The sequence below is a fragment of the Pongo pygmaeus genome, chromosome 14 (genome assembly GCF_028885625.2).
Source record: "Pongo pygmaeus isolate AG05252 chromosome 14, NHGRI_mPonPyg2-v2.0_pri, whole genome shotgun sequence".
Classification (NCBI taxonomy): domain Eukaryota; kingdom Metazoa; phylum Chordata; class Mammalia; order Primates; family Hominidae; genus Pongo; species Pongo pygmaeus.
This window is the reverse complement of record NC_072387.2, coordinates 83,289,945-83,311,788: the sequence shown is the minus strand read 5'-3', so window position 1 is coordinate 83,311,788 and position 21,844 is coordinate 83,289,945. Positions and strand designations below refer to the sequence as shown.

Genomic DNA, 21,844 nt, shown 5'->3' with positions numbered 1-21,844 from the left:
CTCCTTACCTCAGGTGATCCACCCATCTCAGCCTCCCAAAGTGCTGGGGTTACAGGCGTGAGCCGCTGTGCCTGGCCCAGTTGTTTTTATTTAAACTGCTATTTTGTAGAAAAGCAACCATATTAAAGGTGAACACCTGAAGATTTAGAAATTATACTTATCTTTTTCACCAGGTAGGCAAAATATTTAGAAACTGATTTTTTTTTCCTCTTATTAAGACCACTTTAGTGTCCTGTGGTTACATTCTGTAATTAAGTAAAAATAACCATTCTAAAATCTCAATCAAATTTAGTTCTATCAGATTTGTAGTTGAGTCAATATGTAACAGAGAAATTAGCATTCTAAACATGTTTAAAAATACGAGCCTGATTTGGGCCTTACGCGAGCAGTGAAGTGTGATTCTGACTCCCTTCCTAGGTTGCTGACTGTAGAAAATCTCCAAGGCGGTGACAATTACGTAGAAAATAACCTTGATTTAATCTTTCATAAATGGTGTTTGAAATGTTATTGAGCTACAATATAAATAAGATTTTCTTTTCAAGAGGTGGTAAATTGAGCAAAACATATACCAGAATAAAGACCAAATAATTGTTTGTTATTTAGTTCAGCCTAAAAATTCACTCTTAATCTAAGATTTATGTTGGTTGTTTTTAAAGTAGGTATTTGGAGGTTGATAGGTAGAAATTTTCATTTGACCAGAATTGCCATGACATAAAAATTAAATGTATGGAATTATCTTGATTTTAAATGATTTAGGCTTTGACTAATATGAGAGTTTATAAATTTTTATGTGATTTTCTTCTTTATGGATATCTTTGCACAATACAATTTCCAGAACTAAGGGAAGAGAAAAACTTGCCTTCTGTTTCCTTCCACTATTGTGAAAGTGTGATAAATTGTTGCAGCCCCATATAAATTAACCTAAGGTTTCCATACTCCAGTTTATTACAGTCTGACCTCCAACCCAGAGGTCAGAGAATCAGACTGATTAATTCAACTGCTTGGTCATTATTTCAAATGAAAGTTCAGAGTGGGGGGATAATTGGTTATGCTGATATTCTCATTTAATTATTCTTTATTGTTTAAAAAATTAGGTTAGCAGTACTAAATGTACTACAATGAGGGAAGACTCTCTCAGAGGTCCTCTTTTGAATGCTTTGGAGCTGAATCTTTCTCTCTCCCTTCTATTCTCAGAATATCAACAACTTTGAGAACAGAATGTTAATGCTTGATGGGATGCCGGCAGTCAGAGTCAAAACAGAGCTTTTGGAATCTGAACAAGGGGTAAGCACAAGTTTCCAGCAAGGCCCCACTCCTTTTGATGAGAGTGGCATTCTTCTGCAGAGCATCCTGAGGTTTGCAGAGCACTTCTGTGGTTTCCCTCGCTTAAGCTTTTCTCTCTCAGGTTAAAACAAACAAAAATCTGAGATTGTGGTTGATCTGTACCCATTTGCAACTTCAACTATTATTTCCTTGGAAGGGTTAGTGTCCTAATATTTGGAAGGCATAGTGACATTATAAGAACCATATGGCTATATCTAAATTGGTAAATGATTTGAAAAGCTAATAAAAATCTAAAGCAAAGAGGAAGTATTAAAAAATAAGGTGGGAATATAACCTCAGTGTCATCATAGTTTGGTTGATTCTAATCAGGAAATGACAAAGTACAGCTATGAGAATGTTAACTGTTTGTGGGATGGGTTTCTCTTTTGACATTTGTACTTGCCCTTTCTTACTGTAGGAGTACTAGGGGATAGTTGATGAGGTCATTGAATTTGAAAAATTTCTAAAAGCAAAAGAAAGATTATTTAACAATACATAGCCAAACCAATGAATTAATTTATGGGTACTGAAAATACAGGGACTACGAGTGCATATTTTTTTAATGACATAGATTTTATAATGAACATTTATGGCTTCACTGGTTTAGTTAAGAGCATAAGAGCAGGATAATTGGTTGCAGCATTGGCAACTTTAAGGGATAAAGTGCTGCTCATGTGGCTGAGTGCCCACTGGCTACTTATCTTATTAAACCACCACCACTGAGGCAGCACAGGTGACTGATAGAAGGACATAAATATGTATATAATCTTTACCTTATCAGTGTCTCTATTATTAAAAAATCATAACTAAAAATTAGCAGTGTTTTGTACTTGGACATTCAAAAGAAATTTTAAATGTGAATAAAATCTCACTGTTAGAGTATAAAAATCAATGTAGATGAGTACATCCAGGATCCCACTCAAAGGGTTAGGATATTCATGTCCCAAAAGGATTTCATAATGAGAACATTCAAGGTTATGGATCCAGATGGTAGTATTTAGAGGGTCTCCTCAACAACTTCTGCATACCTGAGCATCACATAGCGGGCTGTGTGGCATCTCAATATAATTTCTGTTTTTCAGTGTAAGCCTGTGTTTGAACAGAGCCTCATCGTGGTAGAGGATGTCATTTCACCTCTAAGTTCTGGGTTGAGTTTTGTAGCTCTGAAATGAACTTTGTGGAGTATGTCAACCAATAACATGACTTCACAGTCCTGTATGTGATATAATGACCAATTCATATAGATTCAGCCCAAGACACAGGCAGTAGAGGATCATGAAGGAGAAGACCGTGGCAATTACTAACATTGGTTCAGTATAGACAACCTTTCAGAAAAAGTCATGTGTTCAACTGGATTTTCTAGCTGGATTCACTAATGAAATTCTACATGTCTTCCAAACCTTATGGATAGTTTTAACCTTTATTGATTAACCTAACCATGGGAAGGATTTGTCTTGGTTCTTTAGAGTTTTCTGTTTTCTTAATTCATTTCTTAATCTAGTTGCATTATCATGAGTTTAGTAACATAAATTTCTGCTCAACTCATACAGAGCCTGGCATCTCATTCAGAAAGGATAGCCTTTTCCTACTGCTCATGGGAAAAAAAAAGTGAAAAAGCAGTCTATATTTCACAATAATTTCTTCAACTTGAAATAACAGTCTGTTCAAACTGTGCGTGTTGGAGGAAGGCAAAAACTAAAGCAAACCAGTCAGAAACTTAGCCCCGGACCAATGGTCAAAGCCAGGATAGTGGTTGCTGTCACCAGTCCTGGTAATCTTTAACAATATCCATATAGTTCTTTCCCCTTTATTTTTCGGTTTCAAGGTAAGGTCTATCTGAAAGATTTAGGTGCACAAAAAACAAAAGCCACTATTCCCAGCAGTTTTGCAGTGTGAGTAAGAACCCCATGTCACATTATTTATAGAAAGCATTTTTTTGTCCTTAGATAGGGACATGAAAAGTCGTGGGTTCGTAGGTATTGCCTAATGCCTGTTCATGAAAATCGATTTTCCTCCTTGTGAATGGAGCTGATGTTGGTATTTTAACTCTTATTTAGATTGTGCATGTTGGAGGGAAATAGAACTTTATTTTTTTTCCTTTGGGTTCATGTGTACCTCTTAAATATATGACAGATACAATTTCATTCTCTTTTGTAGCAAAGCTTCAAGAGAATCAGCCTGTAGTGTTTAATGAAATGTATAATGATTTAAATCTATTAGAATACAATAATTTTAACAATTTTGTAATGCTTTAAATCAACTCTTGTTTAAAACAAAATCTAGATTTTTGGTGACTTTCATTTTTGGCCACTTTGCTGGGTTTTTCATTGGAGAGGATGGATTGGGTGTTATATACCATATAATGTTCAGACTCTTAGAACTATTTTTAGATAAGGAGAGCTAGAATTTTGAGTATTTCATGACTTCCTCATTTATGACTTAAAGGCTGGTTGAAGTTTAATTATTTGTAAGAAAAACACATTAGTGAAATTTCAATAAATAATTACAGTCACATGTATAATTATGGGCATTTATTTATTTATCTATTTTTTATGACATAGAGTTTTGCTTGCTATGTTGCCCGGGCTGGACTCAAAGTCTTGGGTTCAGGTGATCCTCCTGCATAAGCCTCTTAAGTAGCTGGGGTTACAGACATGTGCCACTATGCACAGCTGATTATGGACTTTTGAAAAAGATGAGACATGTTAGTTAACAATGAACAAAAAGTGATAGAAACTTTTCTGTGTCACAACAATGAATGAGAAAGCTTGAAGAAAGCCTGAAGGTGGTACATTGGTTGGAATGTGTAATCACTCTGAAAAACCTAGTTTTGGTACTCTGTCTTTAAGAAATAGATACTAATCTCAATCTTTTGGTGAAGAAAAGCTGGTATTTCTCTCAGGCTGCACACAGCATTTTAAAGATATGCTACTCTACATGCCCTTGTGTTGCAGTGCACCAGGAAGGCATGTGGTTGTTCTCTGCTGTGTGTTATAAAGAGTCCTTTAGGTCTTCTGCTGTCAGGTGGGCTCTGCATGTCTCCCCACCCCTCCAAGGAATTCAGGACCTGAGGAGCACATTTCAGAGGTTAAAGACAGACTGGGAACAGGCCTGCGTCTCTTCTGTGAAAAGTTCTGGCTGCCTTGCCTCATTCTCTTAATGAGATTTATGTTCTGTGTATGTGGTCATGTGTCTTCAATCAGAGTGTAAACTCCTAGAGGACAAGGACTATTTCTTATATTTCTGGTTTGTATCTCTTACAGTTTCTGGCACATGATGAATACATTATTTATTCAGCTTGTCTGGGCATTATAATTAGCGTGGTGAAAAATATAAAACCAGTCCATAGATAATTGTCAACCTGCTCTATGTCATAGGGTTATTGTGAACATAAAAATCAAAATTTTAAATATTGGAAATATGCATTCTCATTGGTGACAGGAGTCCTCATCTCGTAGCCATGTGAACCGGATAGGTGTGGTAGCATGTGGTCACCACCTCTGTGTGCCTTCTGTTTGGAGTTCTCTGACTCTTGCATTTTTAGTTAAGTGAAAGCTAGGTAGATAATTATTACAGTCACCTGAAATGTGACTTCGGTTTTCTTGCTTGTCGGTAACACAGCACATGCTGCTGGCAGCCTCTAGGAAGGGCATGTGCTCTTGTGATACGCTTCAGGGGCACAGCAAGGAGTGCTTGAATGACTTTGTCTGTGACTTTGGTGCGTGTGCCCTGCTGTTAGAAGAGCTTCCCAAATGCTGTTAGCCTTTGGATGTTCTAACATGTTACTAAGCAAAAGACTGAAACAAGAATAGTATTAGAACTATCACACCCAGAGATAAGGCAGTATATAGAGGATACTGCCCCAAAGATATACTACGTGATTTTATTCCTGGCCCTGTAGTTCACCAGCTGGAATGACATTGGGAAGTTATTTTCTATCTCCAGGCCTCTATGTCCTCATCCATACAGTGGGGGTGCTGGAGATGAGGCCTTCTCTCCCAGGTAAAGTCTGCCATTCTATGATCCTGGTGAGGAGCAAGGGGTGAGACAGAGCCTTTCTATTTATGCATTTAAGAGTCTTACTGCAAGTGAAGCTTCCTGTGTATGGAAGTGTAAATTCACAGACTTCAAAGTGAGAAAGACCTGAGTTCAGATGGTATTCAGCCCGGTACCAGCTGTGTGAGTCATGCTTAGTCTCTCGCCTCTAATCCTACTCACCTGGAAGATGGAATTAACCACCCATCTTCACAGGAGCCTGCCTGCCTTTGGTGGGTGCTGAGTCAGTGTTCTCCTTTTGAAGAAAAACAGGAGAAAAAGGCCCTATTACTTTGGCTTATGTTGCTGCAATCCTCATGAAGTATCTAGTAGAGATTTCAACATCTATGTTAATTCATAATTCTCCAAGTAGACATAGGGTAGATCTGAAATTAGAACCCTTTTTTTTTCATTTGAATTTTTATTTAAGCATATCTGGAAGAATGTTTCAAATTCTGATTAGAGCTTATGTGAAATAATGGAACACAAAAAATAATGTCAATAACAGAATAAAAACAGAATAATGGAACCAAAAAAATGAAAATAGTTTATTCTGCCTAATTTTATGTATTTGAAATTCTTTAAATTAAAATGTTTTAAAAAGAAAAGATGAGCTCTCTAAATAAAAATATTTTTGAAAAGTACATAGGTGCAGAGGACTCAGAGGGAGACCTGAAAGCAACATTTCTTAGTTACCCTCACTGTTTATTTCCTAAGTCTGAGGAATCTGCCGCAGGGAAGGAGCTGACCTGAGTGTCTACACTAACTGCAAGGGTGTTTAAGCCATTGGTTATCCTGCCTCTCTTCTCTCCTGTAGAACCAGGTACAGTTCTGATCCGTGGGCGGGTAGAGAAGAGCGGCAATAGTGTGGCAGAAACAGGGAAAGAGATTGGGTGTTTTGCTAATTTTAAGTGCTCTAAGCAGTCAGTAATTGAGTGGAAGACAGATTCCTTTCTGTTACCCTTGGGGAAGCAAGCCTAATGCCTCTTTGCCATAGCCATGTAGCTAGAAAGGGTGCAGGCATTGCCGCAGACAAGTATAGGATCACGTCAATACTCCATGCCTTAACTACCAGGAAATATCCACCTTGGCCAGACCAGAGATTCCTATGCACTCACTCATTTTAGAGGCAGAACAAAAGAGGATAAGGGAGACTCGGTCTTTTCCCTAGAGGCAGCTTGCAGTAACTCTTAGAAACCATTCTGCAGGACATTAATAACAAGGTGTTGAAGCTATTCCTGTATCGCAAAGAGCTGACTAGCATCATGAAGTCAGCTGTAATGTAACTTCCTTAAGAGCAGAGCTTATGCTTTATGTTTCTTGTTATTCCTCATCATCTTAGCACAGGAGCTTGTGAATCGGCAGGGCTCAATAAATGGTCATTCATTCATGTGCTATTTGTTGTAAGTGAGAGGCTGTTTGCCACGCTGGAATTGAGAGGATTTGGAGACGGGTGCTTTTTTGAAAAAGACTCCAGTCGTTAGGCTTAATAAAGAAATATAGACGGGTGCAGGTATTGTAGCTGAACCTGGAAATGTGCTATGGAATGTTTACTTAAGGCAGGAAATAAATTACATTAAAATTCAGTAGCATTAGGGGGAAAAACCCAACAATTAGCCTAACTTTTTTCCTCAGTAAACCTATTTAATTTTACACTAACGATCTAGTGTACATCTGTGTGTAAAGGCGTAGCAACACAGTGTTACTTTAATGACTTTATCAGAAGTGAAAAAAGGACATTATTAAAAATGCCACTTGCATTACCCTTTAACCAGGGGCTCATTATTCCCTCTCCTGCTGTGGAACAGGGACCAGTGTTTGACTAAATTGGTAGAATTACCTTGGAAATACGAGTTTGCTTATCATTTAATATTCTCTGATGACCCACTGCTTGAGATCTTTTGATCTGTAGTGAAATCTTTGCATGTCACTACATGGCTTCAAAGAAAAACATTTGCAGTTGCTGTGTTATGGCTAATGTGAGAAGACCATTTTTTGTTTTTAAGCAGAAAGAAATATCTGCTCTTGCAAAACTCCTATTTTAAGAAGAGATTCCTCCACTAAAGATGCAGAGTTAGACTGATTTTAATAATGTCAGAATGGCCAATAAATATATTAATAGAAGGAATTGAAAATCAATGAGCTGTGATAGTAATTACAGATAGTACCCAAGGGAAATATAGCAGGCAGACAAATCCTTTCCCTCAGGGCCTGCCCTGGGCAAAGCTATGAAGTTGAGAATTCTGCCCTTCTTCCCTTTAGCAATGTACTTTCTCTTTCAACTTCATTCTCCTGCCACCCACAATCCAGATGTCCCTGTGCTCTGATGGTGCTGTAATGGTTCAAGGTACCGACAGATGACCAGTTCTAACCACAGTCTCATTAATTGAAGAGAATGTAAAGTGTCCTTTCCAAGAGTTATTTGCATTTTTATAGGGTCAGTGCTTTGTAAAAAGGAATATTTCTTAAGGAAATTAAATGCTCTGCATAATTTGAGCATTTTGATTTCAGGCAAATTAACCTTTCCAGAATATTTCAGCTTCTACAAGATCATGGTCTGCATTGTCTCCTTGTCTTTGTGGAGGAATTTTTTTTTAAAAATCTGGACCATCAAGCATGTTTTCTCTGTAGATGTGTTTTCTTGAGCTAATGTTTGCATACCGGTTCAGAGTTTATAAAGTGCATCACAAAAAATATCCTTTTTTATTTTTTATTTTTTTTTTGAGACGGAGTCTTGCTCTGTCGCCAGACTGGAGTGCAGTGGCATGATCTCAGCTCACTGCAACCTCCACCTCCCAGGTTCAAGCGATTCTCCTGCCTAGGCCTCCCAAGTAACTGGGATTATAAGTACATGCCACCATGCCTGGCTAATTTTTGTATTTTTAGTAGAGACGGGGTTTCACCATGTTGGCCAGGATGGTCTTGATCTCCTGACCTCGTGATCCGCCTGCCTTTGCCTCCCAAAGTGTTGGGATTACAGGCCTGAGCCACTGTGCCTGGCCAAAATATCCTGTTTAACCTTTGGAGGAGTTTTACTTCTGACCACGAAGGATTAACTCTTGTGGGAATTGGCTCCCACCATGAGCAACTAGAAACTCAGATGAAATAAGAGATGTTTTTTCACGTATTGGACAACAAGCAATGGTCCTTGAGAGGAGAGCAGAAAACGTGATGAACTCTGCAGTGGCCTCAGCTTACTGCTTGGAGGTAATTTCCGGGTGGCAAAGCAGGGAGGAAGAACCCAAACAGGGCCTCGCCGTCTCACTGAGCTAAGCAGACAGGGTTTGGTATTTGGAGAAGTTAGGACAACTAGTTTGTGAGAAGAATACTGTAGAGGAGGGAATTGCACAAAGAGAGAGCTCTGGAGATCTCCAGAGGGGCCCACTAAAGGGTTTGGTGAGTACTTATCTTCCTGTGTATTAAGGAAGTCAAGGAAAGGCTGGCCATATAGCAGTAGGTTGCAAAATTCTTGGAGCTCACATAAAGCGGACAGAAATCAGGGTGGAGAGACCTCTTCATATGTGAGGCATTGGGAAGAGGGCTTGGAAGGGTCACAGCTTAGTGGCCCTTAGTCCTGGAATAGACTGCTCTGGACTTACCCTGACAAGCCTTAGAAACAAGCATTGAAAGGACTGAACTGATCTGCAAGTCACTCAACTGTATACCAGAACAAAAATGCACTCCAAAGAATACACGATCTAGTGCTGAATGATGTAAAAATCACAATGTCTGGCATCCGATCAAAATTACCAGATGTACAAAGAAGCAGGAAAATAGAACTTATAACCAAGTTTTAAAAATGAATCAATAGAAACACATCCAGAAATGACAAGTAATTGGCAAGGATCTTAAAACATCTATTTTGTATCTTATATGCTCATGAATGTGAAGGAAAACATGAAAATGATGAGAAGAGAAGTGGAAGGTACAAAAAGATAAAAAATTAAACAGATGAAACATACACCGTGTATGTCTGTTTTTGCATTGCTGTAAAGAAATATCTGAGACCAAGTGCTCACGCCTGTGATCCCAAGGGAGGTGGATCACTTGAGCGCAGGAGTTCAAGACTAGCCTGGACAATGTAGTGAAACCCCATTTCTACAAAAAATACAAAAATTAGCCAGGCGTGGTGACATGTGCCTGTAGTCCCAGCTACTCTGGAGGTTGAGGTGGGAGGATTGCTTGAGCTCGGGAGGTGGAGGTTGCAGTAAGCCAAGATCCCATCACTGCATGCCAGCCTGAGCAACACGAGACTCTGTCTCAAAAATAAATAAATAAATAAATCATGGCAGAAAGCAAAGTGGGAGCTCATGCATCATGCGGTGAGAGGGAGGTGGTGCCAGGATAACAATTTGTGAACTCAGAGTGAGAACGCATTCATTACCATGAAGACAACACCAAGCCATTAATGAGGGATCCGCCCCCATGACCCAAACACCTCTCACTAGGCCCACCTCTAACATTGGAGGTCGCATTGCAACATGAGATTGGAAGGGGAAAAAAACTTCCAAACCATATCATACTGTATTTAAAATTTTAAAAATACAGTGGATGACATTAATAGATACTGCAGAAGAAAAGATCAATGTCTGAATACACAGCAATAAAAACTATCCAAAGTAGGCCGGGCACGGTGGCTCATGCCTGTAATCCCAGCACTTTGGGAGGCCGAGGTATGTGGGTCACTTGAGGTCAGGAGTTCGAGACCAGCTCGGCCAACATGGCAAAACCCCGTGTCTACTAAAAAATAAAAAAATGCAAAAATTAGCCAGGCGTTGTGGCTCATGCCTGTAATCCCAGCTACTCAAGAGGCTGAGACAGGAGACTCACTTGAGCCCGGGAGGTGGAGGGTGCAATAAGCTGATATCGTGCCACTGCTCTTCAGCCTGGGCGACAAAGCAAGACTGCATCTGTCTCAAAATAAATAGATAAATAAATAAATAAATAAATAAATAAAAATAAAAACCTATCCAAAATAAAGCACAAAGCACAGAGAGAAAAGAAATAGAGACTTAAGACAAAAACAGAGCTTCAGTAAGCAGCTGTGGAACAATAGCAAGTTGCTTATCATACATACAATTGGATTTTTAAGAAGAGGGAGATCAGAAAAAATATTTGAAGAAAAAAAGCTGAACATTGTTCAGATGGGATGGAAACTATAAACTCACAAATCCCAGGAAGTTTGGTGAGCCCCAAGTAGAATAAATGGCACTAAAACACATAATAATTAAATTGCTAGAAACAAGTAATGAAGGACATATTCTAAAAAGCAGCCAGGGGGCGAAAAATACACCTTACACACGAAGGAAAATAAATCAGTCTTCTTATCTGAAATCAGTCAGGAAAGAAGAAAGAAATTGCAGGCAGAAAGAAACGGATACTAGGTAGGAATTTAGATTTATACAGGAAATGAGTAATGGTAAACATATGGATCAATATAAAAGAATTTAAAAATCTTTTTAAAAGACAGTTGACTGCTGAAAGCAAATATAACAATGCATGGTGGAGTTCGTGACATATTGAATGAAAATGAGTAGTAACGACAGCACAGGGCAGGGTTATGGAAGAAAGTATAGGTAGAGTTCTCCCGCCACATGTGAAGTGGTATGGTATTATTTGAAGGTAGGTCAGTAAGTCATAAGTGATAACTTGTGATAAAGCCTTATGTTGTAAATTCTAGAGCAACCACCCCCACAAAACAACCAGATACAGTTGTCAGACCAGTAGTGGAGATGAACCAGAAACACTGAAAAAAAACCCTCAATTTATCTAAAAGAAGAAAAGGCAAAAGGAACAGAGTACAGAGAGCAAGATGGTACATTCTAGAGTAATCAAAGGATAGAATCTAGAGTAGTCAAAATCTTCGACAGTAGAATGAAGTTGCCAGGTGTTGGGGGAGAGGGAAATAGGGAGTTGTCCTGTGAGTATAGAGTTTCAGTTTTGTAAGATGAAAAAAGCTCTAGACATCTGTTATACAACGTTGTAAATATAGTTAACACTACTGAGTTGTACACTTAAAAATGGTTAAGAGGGTAAATTTTATGTTGTATGTTCTTTACCACAATTAAGAATTTAAAAAAAAACCATTTTTTGAACCAGAGGGCTTAGGATTTATAACTGTATAGGAGAGCAAATATGGATTACTAAACTGGCTAAGGGGAGACTTGAGCAGATTGCTTCGTATAGTTCAAAGGGGCAGTGATTTTTAAGAAATCTGTTTGTTATAGCAGCAACCATGTGTGAGTATATGGCCTTCCTTTTACTTACAATGAAAACTTAGATGAAGTTTGGCTTTGACGGCATCCTTCTTGTAACTCTGGAGGAAGAAGTTTCATATGAAAGGTGAGACTATTCGTGTTTAGCCATGCCAGTCCTGTTGATTGCCTGTGTACAAGACCTGTCCTCAGATCAGAAACTGGAATTCTTATGTCCGATAACATTTTATTTTAGGAAAGTTTAAATATCTATAAAAAACCTATCAAGAGAAATTAGAAGACATGATCACATCTTGAAATAAAAGCTATTAATAGTTTAGAATACTTTCTTCCTGGAACATAATAATTCTGTAGTGAACATTGCTTTAAGATAAATAGTGAAAGGATAGAAAAAGATATGTTATGCAAACACTAAATAACAGCAAAACCAAAATGTTGGTGCCCTGTATTCATATCAAAGTATGCCTCAGAACAATAATATAACCAGAGATAAAATTGAGCATCTCATAATGATAAGGATGTCAGTTCATTAAGAGAACATAATAGTTTCATGTGCTTGTCTGCCTTAGTAATCCTTTGAGTAGATGTAATATTGTTTTTATTAGTAAATAAAGTTGCAGAGATGATATGCATGTAAGATCACAAAACCAGTAAGTAACAGGCACCAAACTGTAGTCCATGTCTTGTGAATCAGTCTTTTCATCATTGCAGGGTATTTGTCTTTGTAACTTGGTTTTGATCATTGTAACCAGTTATCACACTGGACATGATCTGGTATCAGACATAATTCCTACTAATATATTGATGTGTAAGAAGAATCTAATATAGATCTTGTGAAAAGTTTTTGTTCAGTACCCCAGTATATGCAAATTTGCCTAGAGTCACAGAGCCTTTTATGCAGTATCCTACAGTAAATGTGAACTCTCTTGAATCACTCTTTCACCTTAATTTCATAGGATTGAAAAATATTTTACTACATAAGATATGTTTGTTTTATGTAAGATAATGTTTGTATTTACTTAACGGGCAAACATAATCCCTGCTCACCACATGGGCAAAGTTCTATTTCGCTGTGTGTCTATCAGTTTTTGAAATCAATAGATTGAGCGGAACTGACACCACATATTAGATTCAGCTTCTAGAAAACTCCCCTAGCGTTTTGAGAAACCAATGTAACAATAAAGATGTCAACAGGTTTTTTTTTTGTTGTTTTCTTTACAAATTATGTCAGAGAATCATCACTGAGAAAAATGCTGTGCTCTGAAAGCATTCGACCTGGTGACAATTTTGATCTGTTTAATGTCTTACTAGGTGATCGTATCTGTGGCTATAGAAGAAGGAAACTGTGTTCGCTGTCATTGGTCAGTCCTTTCTGTTGTCTTAAGAAAATGCGAAGAAAGTGTCATAAGGAAATATGAACTTCTTTTCATCTATCTTAAATGAACTATAACGTTCAAGATGACTCATAGTCTGTATGACTGATTTTCTTTTTAACTCTCAAACTCCAATTTCATTACCATGTTCTTGTCATAACTAGTTATATCTTCTTCAGTAAATTCATGAAGATAATAATTGAGATTATTCACTCTTTAAAGCCTTTATCTGCTAAGTAAGGAAGTCTTGTTTCTTTAAAATTCAGATAAAGAAGGAATTTCTTTTCTTTTTTTTTTAACTGTGGTTATACACTTTATTTTTAACTTGAAATAAATTAATGCAACTGTGCATTTAAAACCTCGAGCCTCCCTTAGCTAAGTCAGCTCTTAACAAGGTAGTAGAGCCCGGGTATAATAAAATGTATGAATTCAGCAAGAATAAGTGAAATTGTATACATAATACTTAGCATAGTACACAATATGTCAAGTAATCAGAAAGTAACTGCCATTGCATTTGTTGTTAATCTGCATTTCTCCTGAGTTTTGTGATGTAAAATATTTCAGATTTGAAAATTAAAATATGTGGCCAGGGCAGTGGCTCACGCATGTAATGCCAGCACTTTGGGAGGCCGAGGCAGGTGGATCACCTGAGGTTGGGAGTTTGAGACTAGCCTGACCAACATGGAGAAACACCGTCTCTACTAAAAATACAAAAAATTAGCGAGACATGATGGCACATGCCTGTAATCCTAGCTACTCAGGAGTCTGAGGTAGGAGACTTGCTTGAACCCGAAGGATGTTGTGAGCCAAGATCACGCCATTGCACTCCAGCCTGGGCAAAGAGCGAAACTCCGTCTCAAAACAAAACAACAAAAAAAATGTTTCCAGTTATTCACATAGATGTTGAAAAAAGATTTAACATTAATGATGCTCCAAAGTAATGCTGTGCTTTATTACTTTATTATCAGGAAAAAATTGGTACTATTGGTACTATCAGTCTGTTTGTTTATACTGTAAAATCAAAACATTGATATTGTGCTGTTATATACTTGCCTTTTACCAATAATTGCCATTTAAAATGTGTTTAATTCTGTATTCTGGATTTTACTCAGAAATACTGTGTCTTATCGTATGTGTCTTTCCTTAAACATGAACTACTAAAAACAATTGTTACTGTAGAAAGCATTTCAAACATTATTCAGAAACAAATATGGTTGTGACAGTTAAATGAATGATGGTTTTTAAAAAACTTTCTATTTCCCAAATTGAATAAAAAAACTTTTCTAGTTAATATGTAATATTTTAATTCAAATCGTTTCCAAAAACATAAAACATTATTAGCATTCAGTGTCTCCATTGTCTTAGAAAATGATCCTTGAAGAAATATGAGAAAACTGTAAGAGGCAAAAATAATGTATGACATACGATGTGGCCAGTTTATTTAATAGAGTTTATTTAATAGATATTTGCTTTTTTTAAAAAAATGATGCATGTCACTATGCTTTTATGATATAACATTTCTAAATGGTGGGGAAAAAATTCAAGTTTCTGGCACTTGCAGTTTTTGAACCAATCATCTTTACGTTATTCCCTGAACAATGTCTTGCTATTGTAAGAGACCTGTGGCCTTTATTGGACAGAGTAAATTGTTTTCAAATGCAGTTGCACCTGTATCATCTGACCCTACTTTATATAGCTGACTTTATTTCTCAGAACGTTTCAGCCTGCTTGTGATCAGGGTGTGTAGTGGCCTTTTGTGATTGCCTGACATCTTTTATTTATCATCTTGATATTTCGTTAGCTTCTTGTATTGAGATTCCAGTCCTCCCAAGATAGAATCTTTATTTTTTCATCTGCATCTCCTAGACTCTCTTGCTGCTAGGATATGGACATGTTGCCCTTCTGCTGCACCATGCATAAAAGGGATGCAGAAGGGAGCAATGTAAGGCTGCCTGCACACGGAAGAACAACTGTTTGGGCAAGTGCAATGGTTAGGACTTAATGGCGTTGTGGCGGAGGCTGTGACATTTCTGGCACCACATACTTGCAGGTGGCAGCAGTGGTATTTTTACTGGAGCAGACCTAGTGTGCTTGCACTTTGCCCCACCCGTGTTGTTCCTGGCTGATTCTCTGATCTACTGAGATTTCTGAGCTGATATTTGAAAAAGGGTCTCCATCCACTTAAACTATATGGAGGGGAGTCTGTTGTTTGCAGCTGATACAGTGAGATGTACTCTCTTTTCTGATCAATAGATCTTATTTTGATGACTGTGTGATACAATGTGTGGATTTTGAAGCCAGATGTTCTGTATTTATGTCCTACTCTGACACTTTGTGTAACTTGGGCAAGCTACTTAATTTGTCTCAGTTTCTGTATCTGTAAAATGGGGATTATAATATCTACCTCATGGAGTTTCTGGGAAAGTAAAGAAGTTAATATATGTAATATTTTTCAGCTAATAGCAGTGACTTCAACCTGAAGCACCCTCCTCTGTTCCTTTAGTTTATTTCAGTCATAGTTGTCTTGAAAGTCCCAGCACAAAATCCGTCTTCCAGAAAGCATTTCCATTGATCTCTCTTGTATTTGCACTTTTATTGAATCTACTTACAATCACTACCCACCCAATTTAGCACTTAATTGAGCTCAAATGGTATCATGTGGATTAATTCTCTTCTCAGTTTGATTTCAGACACATTCATTTTTAGTCACAAAATGGTGTGAGTTATTAGGGATGAAGGTAGGCAAGAATCTGACTTGAAGGAGCCCCACAGTTTACCTGGAGGGTGATCCTAATACTGAATTTTCAATCAGAATGTCTATGGGGGGTGCTATTTATGAATGCTTTTATGTGCTTGGGCACTTATATTATCTGACACCTTAGTAATCTTGTGGTGATCATTGCCACTTTACCAATGAGGACAGCTGTAATTAATAATGGTTAAGGAACTTTAGGGTCACCCAGCTTCTCAGTGTCAGAATCAGCTACGTTTAACAATGCTTTTTTTGTGATATAAAGTTGCAACTTAAATGCCAAAAACATGTTAGGTAAGACAGTCATGGGAAATCATTGATTTTTGCAGGTCTTGAAGAATTGTTCTCATTATTTTATCATGTTTCATGAAAAATGCGTATTGAAATAATGTCATCTATTGATTAGTAGATAGAAACTGATTTGCTTAATTTAGGCTTGCATTTCCTTGGTGTTGGAAATGTACTTCCTCTGACTTATTTAGTGTTTGTGGTGTAAAGAAAAATAGCAACAAGTACTGCTTTCCATTTGTATATACCCCTTGCATAATTGAGAGTACTTTCTTGTGTGTTATCATTTGGTATTGTCTCAATTCATTGAGAAGATGGAATAGAGTATTGTGGTCACCATATATCACATGAAAACGTAATGATCACTTGCTTAAATCTCAGAGATCATTGTAACCGTTGTGAGATTATTGCCCAGAACTTCTAACACTTAACGTTTAGCTAAAGGGTTTAACTGCCTGCATATTTCGAGTGCCTGTATATAGTTTACGGTTTTCAGTAAAAACTGTGGATGGACAAGATCCCCAGAAATCATCATGGACTTAAGAGGTAGATGTTGGCCAGGTGCGGTGGCTCATGCCTGTAATCCCAGCATTTTGGGAGGCTGAGGCGGGCAGATCATGAGGTCAAGAGATCAAGACCATCCTGGCCAACATGAGGAAACCCCATCTCTAGTAAAAATACAAAAATTAGCTGGGTGTTGTGGTGTGTGCCTGTAATCTCAGCTACTCGAGAGGCTGAGGCAGGAGAATCACTTGAACCGGGGAGGCGGAGGTTGCAGTGAGCTGAGATCATGCCACTGCACTCCAGCCTGCCGACAGAGTGAGACTCTGTCTGAAAAAAAAGAGATCCTGGCACTTTGGGAGGCCGAGGCAGGCAGATCATGAGGTCAGGAGATCAAGACCATCCTGGCTAAAACGGTGAAACCCTGTCTTTACTAAAAATACAAAAAAAAAAAAAAAATTTAGCCAGGTGTGGTGGCACGCACCTGTAGTCCCAGCTACTCAGGAGGCTGAGGCAGGAGAATTGCTTGAAGCCCAGGAGGCGGAGGTTGCAGTGAGTCGAGATCACGCCACTGTACTCCAGCCTGGGCAACAGAGCGAGACTCGGTCTCAAAAAATAAAAAATAAAATAAAGAGGTAGATGTTGATATTAGTATAAGGAAGTTCTGGCCTAATGTTAGAGGTGGAAACAGAGTTGTCTCTTGTTAGTAAAGGTTTGGAGAAGAGGTAAAAGATGAAAGGGTGTTATGGGCTGGATGGAGATAGTGTGGAAAACACAGATGGGAATGGGGCTTATCCTGTACCAAGGTACTGTCCCACAGCTGATATTTTCCAGTAAGAGAGGGTACATTTCTCATTGGTTTGTACAAGGAAACTGTTACTTGTAATATAAAATAAGAATCCTGAGTTAGTATTGATTTGGGGAGGAGAGGTGTGATCAAGGGGAGAAGCCTCTGGGCTCTCCCACTTTCATCTAGCTGCTTTGTCTTCTTCCCTTTCTCACCTTCTCACTGGTGCAACTCCTCACTTCTTTCTGTGGTACTGGATTTTCAAGCCTGTTCAACTGTTCTAGAGTTCATTTAGATAAAATGGGAATTATTGGTATTTGTTCAGATAAAAGCTGTGTTATATTTTAAGTGGTTAGACATTTGAGTTTCATACATTACACCCTTTCACATTTTTTATGCTATTTCGTATGACTTTATTTCAATTCCGTGTTAACACTTTGGGAAGAATTCATGGGATAACTTGGCACTTTTTTTTTTTTTTTTTATAAGGAGACACGGAGTTGAGTGCTGTTCTGTCATGTTCTCAGTTGTCTTCTAAAATGGGGTGAATGTGATTATGCAGACTCTCCATTTTACTGAAATGATGCAGTTCTACAGATATGCACTGAATGTATCCTGATCTGCAGAGACACAATTACTTGAGTAATTCAAGCAGAGAAACTATGTGTGCTTAAAACTGAACCATTTATTCTGTGTCTAAAAACCATTTGTTAGAGTGATATAGTTTGATTAGTTCTGAAAAGTAAGTTCTACCTTTGGTTCTCCTTTATTCATGTTAAAAAAGAGAGAGAGAGCGAGAGAGAGAGAAAAGGAGCATTGAAGAAATATCCTGAAGATACAGACACACCTCAGAGATATTGCAGAGTTGGTTCCAGAGCACCACAATAAAGCAAATATTGCAATTAAGTAAGCCACACAATTTTTTTTGTTTCCTAGTACATATTAAAGTTATGCTTATGCCCTACTGTATTCTATTAAGTGTGCAAGACCATTACATCTAAAAACAATGTATATACCTTAATTTTACAGGACTTTATTGCTAAAAAATGCTAACAATCATCTGGACTTTCAGCAAATCTTAATCTTTTGCTGCTGGAGTGTCTTGCCTTGTGTGTTGATGGCCACTGACTGATCAAGGTGGTGGTTGCTGAGATTGGGGTGGCTGTGGCAATTTCCTAAAATAAGACAATGAAGTTTACTGCATGAGTTGACTCTTCTTTCATAAAAGATTTCTCTGTAGCATGTGATGCTATTCGATAGTGTTTCACCTACGGTAGAACTGCTTTCATGACTGGAGTCAATCCTCTCAAACCCTGCCTTTGCATGCTCAACTAAGTTCATGAAGTATTCTAAATCTTCTGTTGTTTCAACAATGTCGACAGCATCTTTACCTGGAGTAGATTCCATCTAAAGAAACCATTTGCTTATCTGGAAAAAGCGACTCCTCATCTGTGAAAATTTTGTCTGAGATTGAAGCAATTCCATCATGTCTTCAAGCTTTACTTCTAATTCTAGTTCTCTTGCTATTTCCACCACATCTGCAGTTCCTTCCTCCACTGAAGTCTTAAACACCTCCAAGTCATCCATGTGGGTGAAATCGACTTATTCCAAACTCTTGTTAATGTTGATACTTTGACCTCTTCCCATGAATCACAGATATTCTTAGGGTATCTAGAATAGTGAATCCTTTCCAGAAAGTTATCAATTTACTTTGCATAGGTCCATCAAAGTAATCATTATCTATGGCAGCTATAACTTTATGAAATATATTTCTTTAATAATGATAATTGAAAGTCAAAGTGACTACTTATCCAAGGACTGCAGAATGGATGTGTTAGCAAATATGAAAATAATATTAATCTACTTGTACACCTCTGTTAGTGCTTTTGGGTGACCAGATACATTGTCAAAGTAATGTTTTGCAAGGAATCTTGTGTTCTGAATAGTAGGTCTTAATAGTAAGCTTAAAATACTCCGTAAACCATGCTGTTAACAGATGTACTGTCATCCAGGCTTTGTTGTTCCATTTCTAGAGCAGACAGTAGATTTAGCATCATTCTTAAGGACCCTAGGATTTTCAGAATTGTAAAAGTTCACTGGCTTCAATTTAGAGTCACCAGCTACATTAGCCTGTAACAAGAGAGTCGGCCTGTGCTTTGAAGCCAGGCATTGACTTCTCTCTTGCTGTGCAAGTCCTAGATGGCATCTTTTTCCAATACAAGGCTGTTTTGTGTACACTGAAAGTCTGTTCTTTAATGTATATTCCCAACTTCATCAATGATCTTAAGTAAATCTTCCAGATAACTTGCCACAGCTTTTACATCAGCTGTTGCTTTACCTTGTATTATCATGTTATAGAGACAGTTTCTGTCCTTAAACCTCATGAACCAAACTCTAGAGCTAGCTTCAGACTTTTCTTCAGTAGCCTTATCATCTCTGTCAGCCTCATAGAATTGAAGAAAGTTGGAGACTTGCTCTGGATTAGGCCTTGGCTTAAGGGAGTGTTGTGGCTGGTTTGCTCACCTGTCAAGACCACTCAAACTTTCTCCATATCAGCAATAAAGTTGTTTCACTTTCTTATTTGTATATTCACTGGAGTAGCACTTTTAATTTCTTTCAGGAACTTTACCTTTTCATTTGCAGTGTAGCTATTTGGTTTAAGAGGCCTAGGTTTCAGCCTATTTTGGCATTCAACATGCCTTTCTCACCAAACTTAGTCATTTCTAGCTTTCTGTTTAAAGTGAGAGACATGGAACTCTTCCTCTCAGTTGCACACTTACAGCCATTGTAGGGTTGTTACTTGGCCTAATTTCAGTACTTAGTGTCTCAGGGAAAGGGGGCTGGAGGAGATGGAAAGAGACGGGAATGGCTGGTGGGTGGGGCAGTCAGAACACACACAACATTTATTAAGTTCATAGTCTTCTATGGGCGGGGTTCATGGCACCCCAAAAAATCACTGTAGTTACATCAGAGATCACTGATCACAACTCGCCATAACACATATAATAATGAAAACATTTGAAATATTGGGAGAATCACCAAACCAAAATGTAACACAGAGACACAAAGTGAGCACATGCTGTTGGAAAAATGGCACCAATAGATTTCTAAATGCAGGGTTGCCCTAAACCTAAATTTTTTTTAAAAAGGCAGTGTATGTGAAGCACAGTAAAGCAAAGCACAATGAAATGAAGTCTACCTGTACTTAAAATGCCTTGTATAATTCATATTTTAGGATAATATACTTTGTTATGTGCTTTGTAATTTAAAGAGTTGGCCATGCTCTACCTGAGTTCTACTTTACACCTGTGTATATGCTTTGCATGCTTCAGAGTGCTTTCTTTTGCCTTTTCATATGATGTTTGTGTCAATTCTTTGAGAAGATGGAATAAAAGTATTGTGATCATCATTTTTCCCAAGAGAAAACTGAAAAATCCATGTTTTACCCACATGTAGTATCATTTGATAATTATTTCCAGTGGATGGCCAGAAAATCCAGGTGTGCCTGCATGGTGTTGATGATCAGTGTCTGAGATATGTCTGCCTCACAACTTGGAAGCCTGGCGTATGGAATACAACTATCTTCAAAGTGTAGTCTGCAGACTATGACTGTAAAATATCCTGAGTTCCCATGCCAGACCTACCAAATCAGGATCTGTGGGAAGAAGAGAAACACCCTAGGTGTTCACCAGATTCCCCAGGTGGTTCTCATTCTTAACAGCAATCTGAGAACAGCTGACACAGATGGGGGTAATAAGGTCCCTGATTCATTGGGCTTCTGGGGACTGTGACTTCTAAGGTGCTGCTTTCTAAATCACTGGTCCCATCCTTCTGTAATGGAACAATTAAAAAGTGGCTGCCCTGACCGTCGGAATGTCTGCCCTGTCTGATTGGCACGGCCCGTTAGAGGAGCCAGTGGGTGCTGCAGCCTGGAGACATCTGAGAAATTTTTAGTAGCTGAAATTGGTTAGTAGATACATATACATTCTGAGTGGCACAAATGATTCCTTTAAAACTCCGTGAGAGTTGGGAGGAAATTGAGTTATAAGAAGTATAGTAAGTGAGATATGGGTAATACTGGGAAACTTTCTCCAGCAGCCTTTAAATTCCTGCAGAGTCCAGTGAATTTCCATTGTCATGGGCGGCATTGTATTTCCAAGTTCCAAGCCAATTACCATTGAATCGTGAGAAATGTACTCACTCTATCTTTGAAGCAGTAGTTCACATTTTAGTCATTGACATTTTATTTTACCTCTTCTCTGCTAAGAGAGTGAATGACTCATTTAGAAGATAAAAAAAAACTTGAACTGTTTAAAATATTGATGTTATAAGTGCCATAACTTTGAAGAGAAAGCATGAAAATTGGCATTTAAATGACATCCCCAAAGATTCCACATCTTTTGTACAGAATGAGACTCGCTATTGGAGTGAACCTGAGATGTTGGATTTCAGATTTGTGTCGGAAGGCCTAACGGCAGGGCTCCTGTGCCTGGCTGAGTACCACATAAAGCCACCCTACAGAGGAGGCCTGGGGGTTAATATTCAGTCTGTGCTAACCTGGCCAATCAGG

The 21,844-nt window shown here is 38.2% G+C and overlaps 1 protein-coding gene across 16 annotated transcripts in view; it reads left to right on the top strand.

The window, feature by feature from the left end:
- Window positions 1-21,844, top strand: part of KLF12 (KLF transcription factor 12) — a 458,192-nt gene that overhangs the window by 189,636 nt on the left and 246,712 nt on the right. For all 16 annotated transcript variants that reach the window (XR_010123592.1, XM_063650933.1, XM_054446219.2 and 13 more), the window contains one exon: window positions 1,195-1,284. Coding sequence is in view for 15 of the 16 variants with exons in the window: in XM_063650933.1 (XP_063507003.1) it covers window positions 1,195-1,284 (90 nt within the window). In the remaining variant the exon portion in view is untranslated. The remainder of the gene's footprint in view (window positions 1-1,194; window positions 1,285-21,844) is intronic.